This window comes from Triturus cristatus, chromosome 4_2, assembly GCF_964204655.1.
Source record: "Triturus cristatus chromosome 4_2, aTriCri1.1, whole genome shotgun sequence".
NCBI lineage: Eukaryota > Metazoa > Chordata > Amphibia > Caudata > Salamandridae > Triturus > Triturus cristatus.
In genome coordinates, this window is record NC_140586.1 from 738,968,864 (window position 1) to 738,991,292 (window position 22,429).

The 22,429-nt window shown below is 48.3% G+C and overlaps 1 protein-coding gene across 2 annotated transcripts in view; it reads left to right on the forward strand.

The window, feature by feature from the left end:
• The window catches only part of EPS15 (epidermal growth factor receptor pathway substrate 15), an 819,466-nt gene that overhangs the window by 761,223 nt on the left and 35,814 nt on the right, over positions 1-22,429 (forward strand). For both annotated transcript variants that reach the window (XM_085602646.1, XM_085602647.1), the window contains exon 24: positions 14,895-15,082. In XM_085602646.1, coding sequence (XP_085458772.1) covers positions 14,895-15,082 — 188 coding nt within the window. The remainder of the gene's footprint in view (positions 1-14,894; positions 15,083-22,429) is intronic.

Below are 22,429 nucleotides of genomic sequence, written 5' to 3' on the forward strand. Positions count from 1 at the left end.
CTCCCAGCCGGTCGACTGCCTCTTAGGGAACGACCTGGAGAGTTCTCCCTGGAAGCACGTAGAGCGCAAGGCCCACCTAGGAATGATGGGACTCCCCGAGTGGGTGTGTGCCACCACCCGATCTATGACAGCCCGACTCACTCCCCGGAGAGAAGTCGAGAGCACCCCGGTCGAAGTAGCCAGCACCGTCCCCGCCGAGGGTCCTCCCGTTCCCCCATCGGAAGGGTCCATCGCCAGCGACGAACCCGCACCATCCGACCCCGCCCCGGTCCCCGAGTTGGGGGATCTACCCGAGTTGGCCCATTGGCGCCACGAGGGCGGGCCCACCCGAGAAGAATTTTGCCGGGAGCAAGCCACCTGTCCTTCCCTGGTCGGGCTGCGGCGCCAGGCCGAGGGCCAAGCCGCAGGTGACCAGACCGGAACGCACCGAATCTATTGGGAGAATAACGTCCTGTATAGTGAGCAGAAATCAGTGGAGCTGGGATCCGGACGGGTACTGGTGGTACCTCTCCGCTTCCGAGATTTCCTCCTGGGCTTAGCCCACGATGTCCCCCTCGCCGGTCACCTGGGTCAGGACAAGACCTACAGCCGTCTCGTGACCCATTTTTATTGGCCTAAGATGAAAGCAGCGGTAGAGGCCCACTGCAAGTCCTGCCCCACGTGCCAAGCCAGTGGGAAGAGTGGGGGGAAGCGCAAGGCTCCCCTCCAACCCTTCCCGGTCGTCAGTACCCCCTTCGAACGAGTCGGGATCGACATCGTGGGGCCACTGGACCCCCCCACCTCCCAAGGTCACCGTTTCATCTTGGTCCTAGTGGACCACGCCACCCGCTACCCAGAGGCTATTCCCCTACGCACCATTACGGCCCCCGTGGTGGGCCGGGCCCTGATGGGGATCTTCTCCAGGGTGGGTTTCCCCCGCGAGGTCGTGAGCGATCGCGGCACTAATTTTATATCCAGGTATATGACGTCCCTGTGGCAACAATGTGGGGTGTCCTATAAGTTCACCACCCCGTACCATCCCCAAGGGAACGGCCTAGTAGAGAGGTTTAATAGGACTTTGAAAGGGATGATCGCTGGCCTAGAAGAGCCCCTCCGGCGTAAGTGGGACGTCCTGCTCCCCTGCCTCTTGTTCGCTTACCGGGAGGTCCCCCAGAAGTCCTTAGGGTTCAGCCCGTTTGAATTACTCTATGGGCACCCCGTCCGAGGTCCCCTCAGTTTAGTTAAGGAAGGGTGGGAGGCAGCACCCCAGACCACCCCCCGAGATGTGTTCCAATATGTCCTGGCCCTCCGGAACCAGACCAGGAGGTTCCGGGAACTGGCCGAGGCCAACCTGGAGGCGAGTCAAGAAGAAATGAAGCGCTGGTACGACCAGAATGCTACTCTGGTCGAGTTCCAGCCGGGCCAGCAGGTGTGGGTCATGGCCCCCGTGAAGCCTGGCGCTCTCCAGGACCGATGGACTGGGCCCTACAAAGTGGTCGAGAGGAAGAGCCAAGTCACCTACTTGGTGGACGTCCAGTCACCTCGGGATCCCCTCCGGGTCGTGCACGTGAACTGCCTCAAGCCTCACTTCCAGCGGACAGAACTGAGCCTCCTGCTGGCCACCGATGACGGGGCCGAAGATGAGTCGGATCCCCTCCCGGACCTCCTGTGTGTCAAGGAGCAGGATGGCTCCGTGGAAGGAGTGAACCTCTCCCCAGCCCTCACTGCCCAGCAACAAGCGGACTGCCGCCAGCTCCTAAGACAATTTTCTGACCTCTTCTCCCTGACCCCCCGGGTCACCAACTGGTGTGTTCATGATGTGGACACCGGGGACAGCCCGCCGGTGAGACACCGAGCCTACCGGGTTCCTGACCGGGTCCGGTCCTGCATTCAAGCGGAAGTCTTGAAGATGTTGACCCTGGGGGTGATCGAGCCCTCTGACAGTCCCTGGGCCAGCCCCGTGGTCCTGGTCCCGAAGGCAGCGGCCCCCGGTGCCGCCCCCGAGCTCCGATTCTGCGTGGACTACCGGGGGCTCAACGACGTTACCCGAGCCGATGCCCACCCCATTCCACGAGCCGACGAACTCATTGACCGACTAGGGGCAGCCCGGTTCCTCAGCACATTCGACCTCACCTGCGGATACTGGCAGATTGCGCTCACCGAAGGGGCCAAAGAGCGGTCCGCTTTCTCCACCCCCGATGGGCACTACCGCTTCCGCGTAATGCCCTTCGGGATGAAAAATGCCCCGGCCACTTTCCAGCGACTGGTGAATAGGGTCCTGGCCGGGCTAGAACAGTTCAGCGCGGCATACCTGGACGACATCGCTGTCTTCAGTTCAGAGTGGAGTGAGCACCTCCGAAGGGTGCTAATCGCCCTGCGCCAGGCAGGCCTCACAGTAAAAGCCAGCAAGTGCCAGATCGGGCAAGGATCCGTGGTCTACTTGGGGCACCAGGTCGGGAGTGGCCAGGTCGCCCCTCTACAGCCAAAGATCGACGCCATCCTGGCCTGGGAACCACCCATCACCCAGACGGAGGTCCGAGCCTTTCTGGGACTCACGGGCTACTACCGAAGATTCATTCGGGGGTATGGCAGCCTTGTCGGCCCTCTCACAGAACTCACGTCTAAAAAACAGCCAAAAAAAGTGCAGTGGACGGCTGCCTGCCAGGAAGCTTTCGATGCCCTAAAAAGGGCCATGTGTACTGCCCCCGTCCTCCAGGCTCCCGACTACACCAAGGAGTTCATAGTCCAGACCGATGCCTCCGAGCATGGCATTGGGGCCGTCCTGTCCCAAGTAAATGACCAAGGCCTAGACCAGCCCGTCGCCTTCCTCAGTCGGCGGCTGTTGCCCCGAGAACAAAGATGGAGCACCATAGAGCGCGAGGCCTTTGCCGTGGTCTGGGCACTCAAAAAGCTACGACCCTACCTGTTTGGCACCCATTTCAGAGTCCAAACTGACCATCGGCCCTTACGTTGGCTCATGCAGATGCGAGGAGAAAATCCCAAGCTACTGCGGTGGTCAATCTCCCTCCAGGGGATGGATTTCACCGTGGAACACCGCCCTGGTACGGACCACGCCAATGCTGACGGCCTCTCCCGGTTCTTCCGCCTCAGCGAAGAGAACCCCCCAAGCTGATGGGCAGTTCTCTCCGGCTTTCAGCTGGGGGGGACGCGTGTTGGACCCGGCCTCGTAGAATGGCCCTCCGTGCCCCCGCACCACCGAAACCTGGTACCTACAGCCCAAGCACCCGGCCCAGCCGAACCTCCCCACCAGGACACACGCACCGACCCGGACATCCCCGTCCCTGGCCTCTCTCCTTTCGGCCACCCCGGGCCCGCGTGCCCACTTCATGCACCAAGATGGCCGCCCGGCCCCAGCGCGACCCGGGCCTAGAGGCACCACTCCGGCTGGAGGACATCACGCTTCCAGGGGATGAGAGAGGGAGGAGCAGTTTCTATCGCACCTCTGAACTCCCCCGGGACGATGGGTTTCGATCGGCCCTCCGGCCTCCCTGAGGGCTGGCTCCACGCCTGCTGGGTGTCTGGGACTCCTCCCGACCCGGCCCTGAAAGGATCAAAAGACTATAGCAGGAAATCCCGACAAGCGACCCCCAGGTGACAAGACCCCTGCCGGCACAGACTCCGGACATCAAAGAGGGGTCGAACTATAACAAGGGGTGCTCTGGGGCTGTCCGGCAGATTCGACGCTGGAACAACGAGAGCCTGCTGACGTGGTCGCGGCTCCTGGAACTGGAACTCACCTGAGCCCTGCTGAGTGACTCGCGGCTCCCTGAAGATCGTAAGACCTCCGAACTTGTACCTGAGCCCTGCTGAGTGACTCGCGGCTCCCTGAAGATCGTAAGACCTCCGAACTTGTACCTGAGCCCTGCTGAGTGACTCGCGGCTCCCTGAAGATCGTAAGACCTCCGAACTTGTACCTGAGCCCTGCTGAGTGACTCGCGGCTCCCCCAAATTCTCACGGTCCCGCTGGACCCCAACTCCGACCACGTATCCCCCAGCTCGAGGATTGTGAGCTGTGCGCCGGATACGTCCCTGCTTTGAACCGTTACCAGAGACAGTCCCGCTACCCCCTACCTTTCCGAGACTCTTGAACCCGTGCTCACCTTGTACATATTTGCAGTGATACCTGTTGGATAAAGCTTTGTCTGAGAATACCCAGTGTGGTCTCTCTGTGTCGTGTGGTGCCAGAAGTACGATCCTAGTTGCGAGATTCCTCCCCCGGGGGAATCTCCCGCCAGTGCCCGGCTACGATACCTTGAAGGTGGGTCTCAGGGTAGTCAGGACCCCTTTCCGGGCTCCTCTGAGGTCGCCGTCTAACAGCTCTGGTCAAAAGCCTGTATATATAGAAGGCTGGTGAAGTTGTCTGATGCTGCTGTGCCAATCAAGGCTGCAACTGGGGTGTGTACGATGAGTATCTGAGAGGTAGGACAGGCTCGTTGCGAGGGTTTTCCTGGTGTGAGGATGCATGAGATCCGAAACATCTCGTTGCCATAGTCTTCGTTTGAAGCATCACTGAGGGTGGAGGTGGCGGCAGCTCCTTCCGGGTGGGGGTGTGTGTTCTTGTGTCATTGCCCTCACAACTTGGTGCCTGAGGTTGATTCGCCCACATGTAGTCATGGCTCGGTGCCCTCCACGGCAAACTGGTTGGGGGATTAGCGTGTGGAGCAGGTTTTGCCACCGGCTGTTTATTCAGCTAGTGGGTATGTGCCGGGACCCGCAGTAGCCACAGAGTTTGTCGGTTTGGGTGGTTGTCGGCAAGCAGGTGGGGGGCCTTTGGAGATGGCCATGGCGGTTTCTGTTTTAATGGGCTTACTGCAGGTCCCCGGTGGCGTAGAGCCTGTGAAATGCCTGTTCAATCTGGTCTGCCTGGTCATTGGACAGTTCATGGGAATGAGTAAGAGTTAGGAATTCATCCAGTGGCATGTTGGGTCCGCCGAATTATGTGACATCTTAGAGCAGCAGACAGGCCATCTTGGATGATTTGAGCCCTCCCCTCCCTCTCTGAATCGTCCTCTGTACAGGTACTAGTGAGTTCTTGGAGACGAGCGTAGAAGAGATCAATGGATTCTCCCTTGCATTGTCGAGCTTGAACCTCTCAAAATTGCGGTTCATTTGTGGGTCACAGTAGGCATTCAGGGCAGAGATAGCTTTCGCATAGTCATCGTATGCGCCAGTGTTGGTGAGATTACAGAAGAGTTTGAAAATTGCTTTCCCTGTGTAGTGCAGCAGGAGGGAGCGTTTTGTATCTCCATCAGTCTATTTAGTGGCCCTGAAGTAGTTGTTCAGACAGGAGTCCCATGTATGCTAGCGGGTGGCTGCCGTGGTAGGGTCTCGGAGTTTGCTGAAGAGCAACAAAGTGTTGGAGCCACCTCCGACGGCGTGAGCCGCATTAGACGTGGTGGGGGCGGGAGCAGCACTTGCTGGTCTGAAATCACCTGTGTATCCCCTTGTTGGTCGGCGCTCATCCTAAGGTGTGGCTTCAACTACTGCTTGGGCGTGTTAAGTGGACAAGGTAATGCAAAGTCCTTAGTGCCGGTTGTGAAGAAGGGTGTGTCTGGTCAGGTACTTGAATGGGGTGCCAGGGCGTGGTGGTGCCACGTGGTGCAGCGACTGTTGCGGGGGAGGTGCCGAGGTCAGGTACGCACTTCGTGCTGAGGTATGGCCTAGCAGGGCCTGCTCGTATAGCTTTGAGCGAAGGAGAAGTGGGTTGTGCACTGATCCTGTTGACGATGAGTGACCTAGGTATTGGGGGGGGTGGGGCGTTGAGGGGAATTTGTAGTGCTGGCCCTGCAGTGGGCGAGGTTCGCAGGATGGGTGCAGCTGAGCCAGCTTCTCCTCGTCCCCACTGTAGTGCTGGGGCCCATCAGGCCTTCAGCAGACACCTGTGGCTGTTAAATAAACACACTGAAGCTTGGTGAAGTCAGTAACTCTCTGTGCGCACAGTGTGTGTGGGTGGGGCTTCCCCAATTAGTTCACCTGTGATCTCCAGCATGGGGTCGGGATTTGCATGCATGTGCATAAGCCACAGGGTGGGCCCTCTTCCGTACTACAAGGATCATGCCCTAAATCACATTTGGTGTCGGAAAATGGACTATAAGAAAGTGAGATTGAGACCCCAAAAACTTGTCATCTGCCAAGCAGCCAGATGGGATGTGTGAGAAGAGGAAACTCTGCAAGACTTCTGCCTGTGATTGGGACTGAGGGCCAAGGCCTGCTACTCTCCCTGATGGGTGAGGGAACATCACCCATGGTAACCAAAATCACCTGCTCGGGAGCCTGAAGCACCATGCCAGAAGGGGCTGAGAGACTCGGGCCACCACACAAGAACCCATAGGTCACAAGGAAGCATTGAGGATTGCTCTCGGCTCGGCCCCCATGAGGAGGATGCCGTGGGTGCATCACCACATCACCCAGGATCCCAATTGGGAGCATCGGAATTCAACCCTCCCTCCCCCATTGGGGAGTGCAGAACTCGCCATGCGGGATAAGTACCTCCGATCACTGCTGGAGCTGACTGCACAGGCTCCCGGATACAGCCGACTCCCCACAAAAGGACTGGAGCCTGGCAAGTGTCTGTGGACAGGGTGCCCGCTGAGATGCTGCACGCTTCCTTGCTGCTGGAATTGGTAAGCCTGGTCACGGTCCTTTCTGGCCACGGGAGACTTGCCAAGAGCACTACAGCGCCAAGTTACTTTTGTCTATTTTCTAAGAGTAGGATTGGACTTTTGAGTTCAGGCCTACTAGTAAGAATTCCCTGGATGTGGTTACCAGTAAATGGGGATAACCCGGACTACATTGCAAAGAGCGGGTGGAACAGGGATTTGCTAGTGAAAGACTAGAACCCCGACTTCAAGAGTAAACGTGTTATTCTTTAGACCTGTCCTAACATTTTTTTTGAACAAATAGATTTAAAAATAAAATACTTATTATTAAAATATGTATTTGACTGGACATTGGTTTACTGACTGTCCGCTCTTTGAGTTATGAGTTGTTATTCACTAACCTGTATTCACACTTCCCCCTCCCGGTAGAGTCTTTGACTGCTCATCCACAGGTACCACTGAGAGTCCGGTGCAGAAGGGTACTTTGCCCAGTTGCTCAGTATCCATAGTAGCTCGGCCTATTGACATCAGGAGTAAAAGGCCCCAACCCCCACAGTGGGTCCCAGAAGCTCCTGCATGCCCTATGACCCCCTGAAAGGGTTTTTGACATAATTAGTAAAAAGCTGACATCCAGGACGATTCTTACTAACCACAACACAAACTGTTACAAATTACAAAGATAAATTAGCAAGAATAACAAGAGTGCACATTCAGACACCTGGAGCTGTGCGCCACATGTCTGCCTCTTCTGAGGGGAAAGAGAAGGGACTAAACAGTGTGAACAAAGCAGGGATCAGGGAGTGGAGGTGATATCCTCATCCTAAACATGTGAAAGTACCAGCCTTCTGTATTATTATCCGCATTTTCAATTGTCAACAGCATTCTCAGTAGGAAATAGAAGGCATCTCAAGATGGAAATCCCTGTAGTGGTCCTACTCTACATCTCATTCCGAGTTTCCGGTCTGGTCAGGTATGTTGAATTTTCACCATTAAATATCAGGATCGGAATTGCCTTTAAAATCCTGGATTTTCTTCTCTGTCCTAATACAATTTAGTGTTTTGTTTAAATATTTGCAATGCTGTTACAGAGTATGATGTCATGCTGTGTAAAACTGCAAAATGTATATTTGCATTGCATTTCACATCTGGTTTTAGCATACCTGTGACGTCACCCTCCGGTCAGCAGAGTCGCAGTGGGCTGTGCACAATTTGCACCTCCATGCCTGGAGATTGAGTGGTGACAGTTGACGCCAATCGATCTTCTTCTAGAAGTTGAGGATGTCATCCTGGTTTACAGGTATCCTTCTACTAAGTTAGTGTATGCTGGGCGCTGGGACGATTTTGCAACCTCGTAAGGCATCCCCAATACTGATCCATTGAAGGCCATACTGTTAGATGCCCTATTGTTTGTCTTATCTCTGGCCCAGCAAGCACTTGCATTGGGAACCATTAAAGTTTATCTGTTGGCACTTTTGGCTTTTTTACGTTTACCAGAGCAACTCTCGCTGTTCAAATCACCCTGTGTGATTTGATTTTTTGAAAGATTTGAATTATTTATTACATCTGAAAACCTTTGTGATGCCACAGTGGGATATACATTTGATTCTCACTTTTCTCATGTGCGTGCCATTCGATCCCATACACAGCTGCCCATTAAATTACTTTGAAGACTGCTTCTGGTCACGATTACTTTGGCTCTTCACTTGAGTGGAGTCCAACCTCTCTTTATGCAGTCCCCTTAAACCTCCTTCTTTCCAAACAAAGTGGTACTGTGGAACAGGGCAGCCTTCTTGCCTAAAGTGTATGACTTTTCCCCTTGGGCAAGCCAACACTTTTCCAGCGTTCTTTTCCCAGTGTCATCTCTCGGAACAGGAGGAGGAGAGATTCAACCGGCCGGATCCTAAAAGAGCTTTGAGTTTGTATATTGATCACACCAAAGACTATTTAAAAGTCGATCAGCTCTTTGTACAGTTCTCTGGGGCAAAGGAGGACAGGGTAGTGCCTAAAAGGACTTGTTAATGTGGATGATCCTCTTCATCAAGATCTACTATTCACAGGTCAAGAAGCAACCTCTGGAGGGGGTTGAAAGCTCATTCCACCAGAGCCACGGCTGTTAACACTGTGTTGGCACATGGAGTTTACTTGACATATCTCAGGCTGCGATGTGGACGTTGGTACACACATTCACGAAGCACTGCTGCCTTGGCAGCCAAGTCAGGTCGGAAGGGCATCTTGCTTGCTAAGTCCTGCAGGACATTTGGATCTGAGCCATTTCACAGACCCACAACATGTGGAGGAATTTCTTTGATATCTATTTTAAAGGTAAGGAATATGTGATTAGAAGTTTCCATCAAAGAACAAGTTATTTGCCTTCGGTATGGCTTTTCTGGTCGATACAATCTCTAACCTCAGATTCCTCATTGCTCTCCCTCCTCCTTGTTATGTGGTATGGTCTCCTTTCAAATGTAAAAAAGGACCCAGTCTAGGAGTCTTCACTCTGATATTGCTGATTGTTGTTGGGTACAGCGTCTGAGGGCACAGACAATGTAAAAAAATAAATTGACAGCAGAGTGCATGGGTTGCTTTTATATGTGGCTACATTAATCACTTCAGGGGGCTGAATGAAGTTGGAGTGAACATTCAGTATGCCATGTACCAGCGGGCATGAAAATGCTATTAATTCTTCAGGATGCAGCCTTCCTCCTGGGTATACTCTACAGGTCAGGAATCTGCGGTCAGGTAGAGTATCCACCAGAAAGAGCAATACCGAAGGTAACTTTACTGGCAGAAAAGACACTAAGAGAAACTGGAAGTGCCCTCAGCCTCTACCCGAGAGCTTTCAATCATGCCTCATCATGAACACCCCTACACACCCTGAAATTACCTGTGCAGTTAGAAATGACCGTTTGCTGCATGCACTATACAAGAGTCTTTCGTTGTATCGTAAACAAAACTACAGAAACGCATCATCTGGAAAATGCAGATACTCTTAGGGAGTGCAAGATGGGGTAAAGCATATGACATGTATAGATGGACTGCATTGATGACGTAGATTACCTTAAGGTTTTTACAGTCAGTAGAATCGGGGATCGATCATTGTTTTTGTCTGGAAAGGGTCTGAGTACTGGCAGGTCCTCCAACAGTTAAAGCCCTGATGTATGTGTACGTGCAACTTGTAGAATACCTGGAGTATTGAACCTAAGAAGATACCAATATCTGAACATGTCCAGTCTTCCATACAGCTTGACATGTTCAATCGGAACCCTTCTAATAAGAACAGAGTGTAAATTACTCGTCTGCTTTTCCTTCTGTCCGCTGGTTTAATGTACAGTTGCGTAGATAAACTGGAGGGCTTGGGCTTGAATGGTCTGTGAGCCACACTTCAATAATATATATCTGATAGACTTTTAGCTGTGGATTCGTGACTGTAGTAATATTCCCAGGTGTGAGACTGGATCCACAAATTGCATTTGGCTCTGCATGGCGGCTGCGTCGGAACTGGAAGTGAGGTGCTTGATGTCTATATACACACCACCCAAGCACGCTGACGTCAATTCTTTTCTTTCTGCACCAGTCAGCACAGATCTGGGGAGAGCTATACTTAGTCAATTTTTTACTAACTGTTTTTGACGTTTTGTTGAAGTGTTTTGAGGTTTTTTCCTCCAGATGTGGCAGGCATGTCATCTAAGAAGGCTGGCATCAAGCCCTGCGGCACCTCTCACCGCTCGATGTTTGTGACTGACCAGCACTTTGTGTGCCTTTGATGCCTCGAGCACAATCACGACCCAAAGGCCTGCTCTAATTGTACACTGTGCACTTGAAGGCCTTGAGGAAGCAATCCTCAAGCTCCTGGCGGCTTGATGTGCGACGCCTCGACAATTCAGATCTCGGTCGAGAGGAAGGTCCCATGAGGGGTCGCTAAGTCAGAGATCCTAGTCTCACTTAAAGTCATCAGGCCATTCGTGTAAGTCCTTCCACAAGAAGTTGAGGCATGCTTCAACTTTACCTCGGCCGACAAGACAAGTTAGTGTCGTCACTCGTGGCCTGGCTCCACTGTTGAGCCAGCGCCTGGGCAGCCTCTGCGCCTCCCGGAGTTTCCGGGAGCTGGAGCGACCCTCACCCAATTGAAAGAACTTTGAAACTATGCACCTCATATTTGGGCGGCCCATTCCCTACAGTGCTCTTTCAGACCCTGTGGGTTCGGGAGGGGCCCCTGCTGGATCCACTCCGGCAGCCCAGGGGACATTTTGGACATAGAGATCCACAGATAGATCCTGACCGGTGCCAGTCATGCCCTGTCAACCTGCACCGCTCCGAAGCCCCATTTATATCACTGATACGGGAGGGGCGTTGGCCAACTGGAACAATGCCTTCCAGGCTGCAGCCTGAGCCATATTCTTATGGGGTAGGACTCGGGGAGTAATGGGAGATGTTGCTGGAATCTGAAGCATGCCAGCAATATGATATCAACACGGACTGATGTGAGGATCTGGCGGATGCCAGCGGACTGGATACTTCTCCAGGTACTGATATGCTTTCTCTCCCTAACATGGCTACGGAAAAAGGAGGTTCATTCTCAATGATGGTGAGGAGGGCGGCTGAGGTCTTGGACCTTAGCTTGGCCTCTGTGGCAGTCAAGACTAATGTCTTGAGAGAAGTGCTTCAGCCAGGAATGTCCCCTTCAAAACCGTTTCTCCCATTTAAACAAGTACTTAATGATGTCCAGCTTGGGACCTGGTCCAAGCACAATACAGGGGCTTCTGTGAGCAAGACAATAGTCCACCGCCCACTCTCTGGGACCCCAGATTCCTCACCGAACACCCTACCCCTCTGAGCTTGGTGGTCCGGTATGCACAGACCTTGTGGGTCAGGCAGCCAGAGATCGGGCCAGTCCAACACTCCCCCGGCAGCCGCAGCCTCCAAACCCTTATTGTCTGCCCTCTTACCATCATGAGCACCCAGTGGGTGGCAGGAGATGCTATCACCTCTCCCACTGGCGGTCTATAACATCGGACTGGTGGGTTTTGCAGATCGTCCGAAGGGGCTACTCCCTACCCTTCTAGACTGTCCCTCCCTCCATGCCACCTACTTACGACAGGCTGAAGGTGGACCACCTTTCCTTTTTCTGCAAGGAAGTGAATGCTCTTTTGAGTGCCGACACCAGAAGTGGGTCGGGTTGCTATTCTTGCTACTTTCTGGTGCCCAAAAAGGACTGAGGCCTTTACCCCTATCCTTGGCCCGCTCTCTCAATTTCTACCTCAAGAGGGAGAAGTTCAGAATGCTCACTCTAGCTCAGGTCTTGTTTGCCCTGGATCCAGGAGACTGGATGGTAGCGTTGGTCTTGCAGGACACACATTCCCACATCCCTGTCCTGCTCACCCACAGATGTTACCTGCGGTTCGCTGTAGGTAACAAGCACTTTCAGTTTGCTCTGCTCCCCATTGGTCTTACCAGTATTCCTCGGGTATTCTCCAAGGTGATGGTGGTGGTTGCAACTCATCTGCGGAGATCAGGGGTGCCAGTCTTTCCCTACCTTGACGACTGGCTGTTGTAGGCGGGCTTGTCCCAGGCTGTCGTCTGCCACCTCAGGACTACGGCGGTCTTCCTGCATTCACTGGTGTTCCCTATCAATGTGCCGGTCACACATGACTTCCCATCAGGCGCTCCCTTTCATTGGAGCTGTTCTGGACACGGTGCATTTGTGGGTCTATTCTCCCAAATGGCGAGTCAAGGATATCAGCTATGTTTCAGCCTCTATCCTGGATTTTAGTGAGTCTGACTTTGAAGCTGGTAGGCCTCATCCTGCTGGGGACATATACCCATTAGCATATGCGGACTCTGTAGTGGAACCTGAAGTTCCAGGGGGCACAGCATCCAGGGAATCTCTCAAACATTGTCCAGATCTCAGAGGGAACTGTGAAAGATGTGCAGTGGTGGTTAACGAACCACAATTGGTTCGGCATCAGACCCCTCGCCCTTCCTCAGCCAGATCTGATAGTAGTGACAGATGCATCACTCCTGGGATGGGGTGTGGCTATCTGGGAGAGGTGAAGATCCGATGTCTCCGATCTTTGGCAGAATCTGGCTTCCACATCTACCCTTTGGAGCTCTGGGCAATCCGGCTGGCAATGAAAGCCTTTCTACCCTCCCATCAAGGGAAGGCTAGTACAGTTGTTCCTCACAGACAACACCACTGCCATGTGGCACTGCAACAAACAGGTATGGGTGGGGTTGTTAATCCTCTGTCAAGAGGCCCTGTGTCTTTGGAGATGGCTGGAAGGTGCGGGCATTTCCCTGGTGGTTTCTGTGAACGCCAGAGTGACCAAACTCAGCTGAATGCGCCTAGCGGATCACGAATGGCACCTCCATGCAGGTGGTGGTGCAAGGTCTCTTTCAGCAGTGGGAAGAGCCCTGGCTAGATCTGTTCTCTACTGCCAAGAACGTGCAGTCTCAGCAGGACTGCATGCTGCAATTTCCAAGGCTGCTGTCGTTCGGAGTAGCTTTTTGTCTTGAGTGAAGCGCACGCCTCCTGTACACCTTTCCTCCATACCACTCCTACCCAGAGTTCTCAGGAAGATGAGGAACGAGTGGACCCAAGTCATCCTTGTGGCTACGAACTGGGCACTGAGAGTCTGGTATACTGAGCTGTTGAGCATGGCCTCTGTCCTCCGCTCAGGCTGCCTCTTCACGAGGGTCTTCAGTCGTAGCAACAGAGGAGGGTTTTCCACCAGAACCTGCCGAAGCTCCGCCTTCTTGCGTGGAGATTGAGCGGCAACAGTTGACAGCTTTCGACCTTCCTCCTGAAGTCTGTAACGTTATCTTGGCAGCGAGGCGTTTATCCACCAAGACAGTATACGCATGCCATTGGGGAAAAATTGTGGCATGGTGATCATAAAAACAAATTGATCCTCTTTCTGCCCCCCTTTCTTCTGTTCTCCTTTTATTTCTCTTACCCAGCTGGGCTCTGCTCTGGGCACTCTAAAGGACTATCTCAGCTTTTCTGCTGTTGCCTGACCAGCCACCCCTCTTCAAATCCCCTTTTGTAAATATGTTCACTGAAAGGTCTAGAACATTTATTCACACTTTCTCCCTTTATTATGCCCCAGTGAGACCTCCATCTCGTCCTCACGTTTCTTATGTGCGCTCCCTTTGAGCCCCTGCACAATTGTCCACTCTGTCTCCTTACCATCAAGACAGCCTTTCCTGTGGCTATAACATCTGCCCGGAGGGTCAGTGAGCTTCAGGCGTTGTCATCGAAGTCTTGTTATCTGAACATCTACCCAGACAAACTGGTGCTTCGTACAAGAGTTTCCTTTCTACTGAAAGTGGACACTCCCATTCACATAGGCCAATCCATCACTCCGACTACTTTTTAGGCTCTGCCACATCCCTCTAAGGAAGAGGAGCGACTTCAGTGACTGGACCCAAAAAAAAACGTTGGCATTCTACCATGACTGTACACAAGAGTTCCAGATGAACGGCCAACTCTTCGTGGGTCATGGCGAATCGAAGAAAGAATGGGCCATACAGAAGAAAACCACCTTGCGATGGATCGTGCTCTGTATCATAATCTGCTACACATTTGCTAAGAAGCAACCCCCTGAGAGTTTCTGTACTCATTCCACCAGAGCTAAAGCTGCAACCACTGCCTTAGAACACGGAGTTCCAGTCCTGCACATCTGCCAGGTGGCAACATGGGCTTCCCTGCACACGTTTACCAAGCACTACTGCATGGACAGTCGGGTCTATGTGTGAAATTGGTCCACAGACTGACCTCCAGGGAGGTATTGCTTGGGTATCTATTCTAAGGTAAGGAATATGTGGCTAGAAGTCTCTATCAAATGTACAAGTTACCTTCAGTAATGCCTTGCTTGATAGCGACTCTATCCAGCTGCAGATTCCTTACCGACCCACCCATCCTCCCCGCTCTGTGAACGGATTTCTAGAGATATGGGTGTTCCCCTTTCAGGGCCCTAGTAATCCACACCAGTGGTAAGTTTACTTCCTCTGCGCTTCTGACATGGAAAGTAGTGAAAAGTAATGGACCTCAGCATGCTGGAATGGTGCCGTTATAGGCACTGCGTCTCGCAGATGACTCCACCTACCGTCGCGCAGACATACCGCTCAAGAAACATTTCCGGATCCAGTCGCACGCCTGGGGATAATTGTAAGGTAAGGGATCTGCAGGTAGATAGTCTCTACTAGATGACTAGTTTTTGATAAATACTGGACGCATGTGATAAAGTATAACTTTTCTTACCATGCTTCCTTTAATTGAGTTGTCTCCACCTTTAGGAAAAAGGTCTTCGATCAAGAAGCAGGAATCTTCCAATTCTTTAAAGCGGAGTGATCCATTTCAGCCTTTCAGTTTAAAAAGCAGTACTCACAAAGGACCAGAAGCAGAACCTTTTTCTGACCCGTTCGCCCCCAGTGCTCCCAATAAGGAGGCTGGTGATGAGGGAAATTTTGCCAACTTCAGTGCCGTAAGTACACCTCACCTTTGGAAAACATAATACATGGAAAGAGGAGAACAAATACTTTTGTTAACTGGAAAATACTTTGTATTTCATGTAATGTTTGTGAATTAAACATGTGCACTGTATCCATCCACTTTGGATGAATTTTGCCAGAATGTTTCTGCATTGTGAACAACTGTTTACTTTGATTCTTGTCAATCTCAAATGTATTCCTGTCAAACTCAAATGTTTGCATACCAGTTTCACTATTCCCTGAAGCAGGTATGCATCCCTAGTGTAACATATATTATAACTTTACAATTTCAACTGAAGCTAGCAATGGGAATCGATTGCTAAACTTCCCCAGCCTTTACACCTCATTGCTCTTCGTAACACAACGTTGTCAACAGAGCAAAGCTTCTATCGACCTTCAGCACTTTGTAGTGAGAGGACTGTGCCCTCTCACTCCAAAGGGCTGTAGTGAGAGGGATGTGCTGCATGTACATGATCGCATGTACCAAGAAAAAAAAGAAAATTTTAAATTGTTTTTAAAATACATTTTTAGATTTTGTTATGCGTAAAGACTTTGTTTTTACTTATGCAGCCTTTGTTCTTAAAGTTCTCAGATTTTGGCATAAAATTGTATTGACTTTAAAAGTATGTTATGCATAGATACAATAGTTTTATTATTTCAGAACTATTTTAAAGTACATGACACAATTGGCAGCATATGTCCATGAGAACTAGTCAACACCAGGTTTGAATTTTCATTTTTCCATGTCTTGTTCCAATTTACCACTTTGAGAAACCCTGTGTTCTAAATCTTCACTGTTTCAACAACAGCATAGAAAATGTGTTTTTGATGTTGCTCTGGCCTTGAAAGATGTACTGCTAATTTTCATCAGCACAAGAGATGAATAATAAATTGATTGTAATATAGAATGCTAAATGAGATTTGTGCAGTTTTTTGCCTTACTAAAATGCTATTTATTTGCCTTTAAATGTTTGTGTATGTTCATTTTTAACTAGTAAATCCTATTTTATCACAGAACATTTATTCTGACACTACTGTACTCGTAATAATGCTGATTTTAGAAGCAATCTGCCAAATTATGAAAATAACTAATATACTTAATGTGACTGATTGCTTTTGATGCTGGAGATTCGATCAGTGGTACTCTTTCGTTTTTTGGGGGTTTTTTTTTAACTGAAAGCACTATTTTACCAAAGAGCAAGAAGGAAATAATCTTTAGCGGCCATTCTTCCTAATTTAGAAACTGATTTAGCCACAGATCCCAAATTGTGCTCAAACTTCTATTTGCGCTTGAATCAGGATTTCAACTAGGACAGAATTTGCCACACAGGATTTTGTGCCTAAAGAAGTTTGGCCGATAAAACCTGATACACTTCCTGAAGGCGAACGGTGCACATATTGAGTTTGCACACCTGAGATGGAAGGATAACTGAAGCAGTTAAGCACAATAGTCCCTATTCTGTGGTCTGAAACTTGGACTAGTGTACAAATAATATGCCCTCTCAAATAACTGATGCTAATGGAATTTGTTCAGAAGGTTTGGTCTGAAAAAGAATTAGGGCCTATGTTTGAGGCCACAGATCAGACACATGAGTGGGAAGTACCAAATATTGACATTGTTTAATTCAAATCTTTACAAGTCTCTTTAGGGTTCCCTTTTCAAAGACAAGCCAAAATAAGTTGATGAATGATGTTAGTTTCTTGATAGGGAGGGTTATGAAGATTAAAATACTGAAATAGCACACATTAAATCCTAGAAACTGGTATATCCTATATTTGTATCTCCCTTTACTGCAACTGCACCACTTTAAAGAGAATGTAATTGTTCAGGTGATGTATGGGTGTGTCTTTTGAACTTCAAAGCTTTTTCAGAAACTTGTTAAGTAAAACATCTGTCCTTGTTTATTTTGAGTCCTACGATAAAGGCTATTTGAAGCGACTCAAATCTGTTGTATATGGCTGGTCATTTTTCCACATCTGATATGATGGCCATTCATTTTTTGTGCACAGATCAGGTGCCAGGTATCCAATATCAAGATGTCACGTATCTGTGTTAGACAGAGCCTGTGTATGTTAAGTCAGTCCCATACTTCCAACTCCCCTTCATTGGATAATGTGGCCTACCTTCCTCTGCTCCCACTTAGCTCCTCCCAGTTAGCATTTCAGGTCTCTCCTCTATCAGCCATGCAGGGATAACCAAGTAGGAATGGACTGGCTCTTGGACCTAGGCATGAAGGGTGAAATATAGATTAGTACAGTTTGAACTGCTCTAGTCACAAAGGGAGCATATCAAAGATGATTCGTAAGTAGCATTTATAGAAGTCCAGTTTGGAACAACTTTACATGTAAGAGCCAGTAAGAGAATATGGAAAAGAAGAAAAGGTGTCTACTGCTGCTGATAGAGCTAGGCTTAACCCATGGAGATAATACTGCTACATTTTAAGAACAAATAAGGTGCAAAGAAAATGTGATTTTGTTTAATATTATATGCCCTTTTGTCTCATACATGTCATCAAAAGCCCTGCACGTTGGAGCTACTATCTTTGAATGTATTGTACTGTCACCACTCTGTTTAGAAAATTACAGATAATAAAAATAAGCCGATTCATAACAGGAAGAAAAGATCTTGGGAGCCCATGTTAGAAATGGCCAAACCAAAGATTTTATGACTGAGATTTTGCCTGGAATGCAACAGTCTGATATTAGTTGATGTCAACTTGATGCAATTTATTTGCTGATTAATGTTTGAGCAATAGTATTTAAAATGTTATTTTATGATTGCATGTAATAGAAATTCTGATAGTGATCTAAAGCTGAGAAATGCTTATTTCACCTTTCATATTCATCACTATAAAATTTCAGACAGATGGATCATTTTGCAAAGTGATTGGTAATGTTTTTTGTAAATGCCCAGCTAACGTACGGATGAGGCAAAAGACGTCTGTGGAAAACATCCTTATTTCATATCCGCCCATTTAAATAGTGAGCCGATTATGGGGTCACCATTTAGGTGGTTTGTTTTCCTTCTTTGAGTAACGTGAAAACTGAAACTCCAATCTCTGCGTATGACTCATTCTAACTCCAGCTCTGTGTTCTTCTGGATAATATAGCTATTACTAATACTTGTCCATTGGTATGAGGTATAGTTTCCATTGAGTGAACACAACGGTCTTTGGGCAAAGGGATGTTTCACGTTTAACTTTTTAAGCCAAAACCGCTGTAGCGGTCTGCACTTAGGGTGCCTATGATTTTGGGACTAGCACAACAGGAAAAGATGGAACTCAACACTTTTCTGTGGTGATGTGCTCTTCTCTGTATATCCTTGTACTTTCAGGAATACTCTGTTATTTCAGGTGTGCCTTTGGTTGTTAGTAATGTTTTTATCAAGTGTATAAACATGTACATTATTTTAGTTTGCATTGTTTTTATTAATTTGTGAATTACTACTTTTTGATAGCTACTAGACGCATGTAATAAAAGATATATATATTCTTATCATGCTTCAGTTCTTGTTACTCACCTAACTCCTGTAAGTGTTTTGACTAAGATGTCTTGTTTCAGAATTGATTACAGGGTCTACACAATGTACTTACAAGATCTATCTTCAGACTTCAGTGGGCTATCTAAGTGGCGTGTTGCCTGCCCCTCTAACTACAACCCAGCTTTCAACTAGGTCACTGCGCTCTTATGAAAATCCACCAACATGCTGTTCCCTGTAGGTGCCCCTCCTGCACTTGGTTTGTGTTCTAGTTTTAACCACTGGATGCATTTGAACAGGTCACTGCAAGAGTTCTACAATATGATGCTATCAAAAGATCAAACTTTTTTGCTAGTGTGTCGAGTTTGCTCAACCACCAAGCTAAAGTAAAAATCTGTTCAAGGCTGTTATTTTAAATGCCACTCCTGAACCTGCTATGTTTCCCAGCTTTTATAAGATGAATTTGGAAAATGCTTGCTGGCTTGCAGACAGGTTGTGCCATTTTCAAAGCAGCAGGTGTCTTATCATATATTGATCTTCTTTTACCATGTTGGAGATCCTTTCTGGTCCTCATGTTTGTGGATGACATCAGCATCTTGATTACTAGAAAAGAATGTCTCTCTTTTTAATTCATTCCTTAAACTCTGCATTGAAACTGATTTTAAGCCAAATTTGGCCATTCTTTGCTCTGCTTAGTCAAGGTTCATTCAGAAGAGAAATTACTTGAATTTTCATTGAAATAAAAAATATTTTGTAAAAAGACCATTGCAAACCCGAACAGTTATACCTTAGCCAAAAGCACTACTAGGGAGGTTTTGTAATTCTTGAGTTGGAATAGGCTTGCTCAGATTTTTTTTAATACAAACAACATTATCATTGAACTAACTTTATTAACTTTTTTATTATGTATTTAGCCAATCATTAATTACCTGCTGTGAAACTTTAGAATATTAAAGACTTCATGGGCTTTAAGTTCATACAAATATTTAATTAACTCTAGCACTTTGTAGCGCAAAGAACCAATTTCATATGTTTTGCAAAAGCACAGGGATTTATGTAAGATCATTCACCCCAAAACCTCACCCTGCCAGGTCATTTTCCTCATAGCTGCACAGGCCAATTTATTAACAGAAGGGTGCCTACTGAGGCACAAATATCTTTATCAAGTATCTTTATTTTATTTCAGTCAACTATACTCTTTGGTAATACCCCCAAGCAATTCAAAGTACATAGTTGTACTTAATTTAAGCCATCTAGAAACCATATCTAGTAATCTGTGCTTGAAGGCAACAAAGTGCTTATAAATGTTATTTATTTTAAATAAAAATCACCTACTCCTTTCACTTTTTTTTTATAGCAGTGTCCTTTTAATATCTAGGTTAGACTAAGGTAACTCTTTACTCTCTGGGATATCCAAGATACAGTTTGCACCTTTGAAGTCAGCCCAATTCCCTGCAGGCATGTGTGGGGTCTGGAATTAAGTCTTTTGACCAAACCTCTTCCATCACCCTTTGGTGGCTGCTCTGTGGAGCCAGAAGATCAAATTGGCATCTTTCAGGAACAGAGCCATAAGCTCGAAGGAGCCAAACTACTTGCCACAAAGGTTTCCTATCTGTAGAGGTCTGGAATGGAGCACTGACACCCTCCTCCTGCAACGTTTACTTTTGAAAAAGCAGATTTTACAGAACATCATTTTGAGAAAATTATTATCCCTAAGATTCGGACAAGCTTTTTATACAGGATGTTCAAGAAATATCTTATTCTAGTGCTATTTCCACAAATCCTTTGTTACTAGTTTACTAGGTTCCTGCCTCTGTTGACCTCACTCTGAATCAGTTGTCTTTTGTGAGCAATATTTATATGTATTTGTCCAAATGCTGCAATATTTCAGATATCATCTTCTCTCCTGGCCCATAATAATAGTTGAATCTCTTTACCATTGCATCACTTATTTGTAAAGCATTCCTTCACCCGTGAGGTATGACCTATTCTTTACAAAAGTTCTAATTAATAAAAGCATTTTCAATCTCCTCGTCTCACAAATAACAGCACTGCTCATCGTGCCACATGTTCTTATGGAGGGCAAGGAAATCCAGGATAAGTCAGTCCATATACAGCAAGGATTAGCCACTTAATTACAACCCTATCTTTGTCTCTGGGTCTTTTCACAGGTCACTTTGTTGTGATGATTGCAGCTTCCAGGATGGTCTTCCCGCATGTGAAAGCAGACAAAGTACCTGGAATCTCATCAAAAAAGATAACTATTTCTGCGGGTCTGTCTCTTAGACCAGAAAATGTCAGTCCCATCATAGTAGTCTACTCCTAGTCCTCCTGGCATTACCTGTAACTGACACCCTCACCTTCATGCTACTTTCATCAGACAAAAATCACTAGACTTTTTCTAGTAGATTTAACAGCGTGGGTGTATTCCAACCGATGGTAAGTAGATGCACGTGCTTCCAGAGGGCCACGGGATAAGCACAAGCTACTGGGGCTCAACCGTGGTGGTTAAGACCTTTTACTCCAGATGCCCATGGGTCCTGTCTTCTATGGTATCTGAGCAACTGGGCCAGGTACCCCGTCCACACCTGACTCTGTGGTTGTACGGGTCGAGCAATCTAAGGCTTTTTGGCAAGGAGGTAGGTGTAAGGTGAACACAGATTCACAACCCACAGTATGCTCAGCAACCCCAATCGATGATTGTCAAGTCAAATACTTGATTTTATGGGAAAAGGAGTATTTATCTACTAACACAATGTATGATACACTACACTGCAAATAATATACACAGTCTTGTTATGGCAGACCTGCGAGCGTTACCTGCGTCCACTCCTGTCCCACTTCCTCATCTATGGACTGGTTATTCCCCTATTCGCATGTGGCGACATCCAAGTCTTAGAAGTTCTACAAGAACTTTTAGCAAAAGTCCATGTGTCACCGTGCCTGGTCTTTAGTCCCAGCACTACCAGGGGCAATGACCCTTCCCTTCGCAGCTGTGTGGCACTATGTTGGTGATCCTTCCTGTCAACAGCAGCCCCCTCCTAGCATCAGGGGGGTTCCACAACGCATACGGGCTATCATCCCAACTGGTATGGCAGTCCAGTCCTCTCTATGTCCCTCACAAGGCATAAGGGGGCCGCACAGCACACAACGGCAGACATCCTGAGCAGCACGCTATTCTCAACAGACCAAAATCTCTCACTTTGCTTCCATGATCCTCTCAGAAGGACCCACACTGGACCTTGCGCCCACCAGGCAATCTCCTTCTCCTCATAGGGCCAACTGGCCTTGGGTCAGGCAGACCCTGGTGCTCCAGGGGAGTGCTCTTGAATACTCTGGATGATATCCGTTCCACCAGCATGGGATGCTGGGAGACCCTTAGTCCCCAGTCCTGGTCACGAACTCATGCTGAACTTTTCCACACTGACATACAGCTTCAGTTTGACAATTTGGGAGTCTCAAGTTTTCCCTTTTTATAGTCCATTTCCAGACACACTTGTGATTAATGTCTGAAAATGTCATTGAACGTTGTGTTCTGTGCCAATTCCTTTGTTCCGCTCTTCTTCCAGAAATCAGTCTATCACAGCAGGACAGTCTCTAATCTTGATAGCCCAAACACAGGCAATGGAGTGCCTAAAGATTCTCACCTCGATGTCACTTTCAGTGATATGTGCATCAAAAGGTTCCCAAAGGGCACCGATCTACTCTTTATTATTCTCTTATCAGCCCCATGTCCTTACTTGGATGTCGCCAGGACCCTTTGACTAGCGACCTCCACTCAGAATCCGAGTCGCACACTCGCCTGGCTCTTCCTCCCTCCAGTGTGTATCTAACCCAGCTCTCAGTAATGCAGCAGTCCACA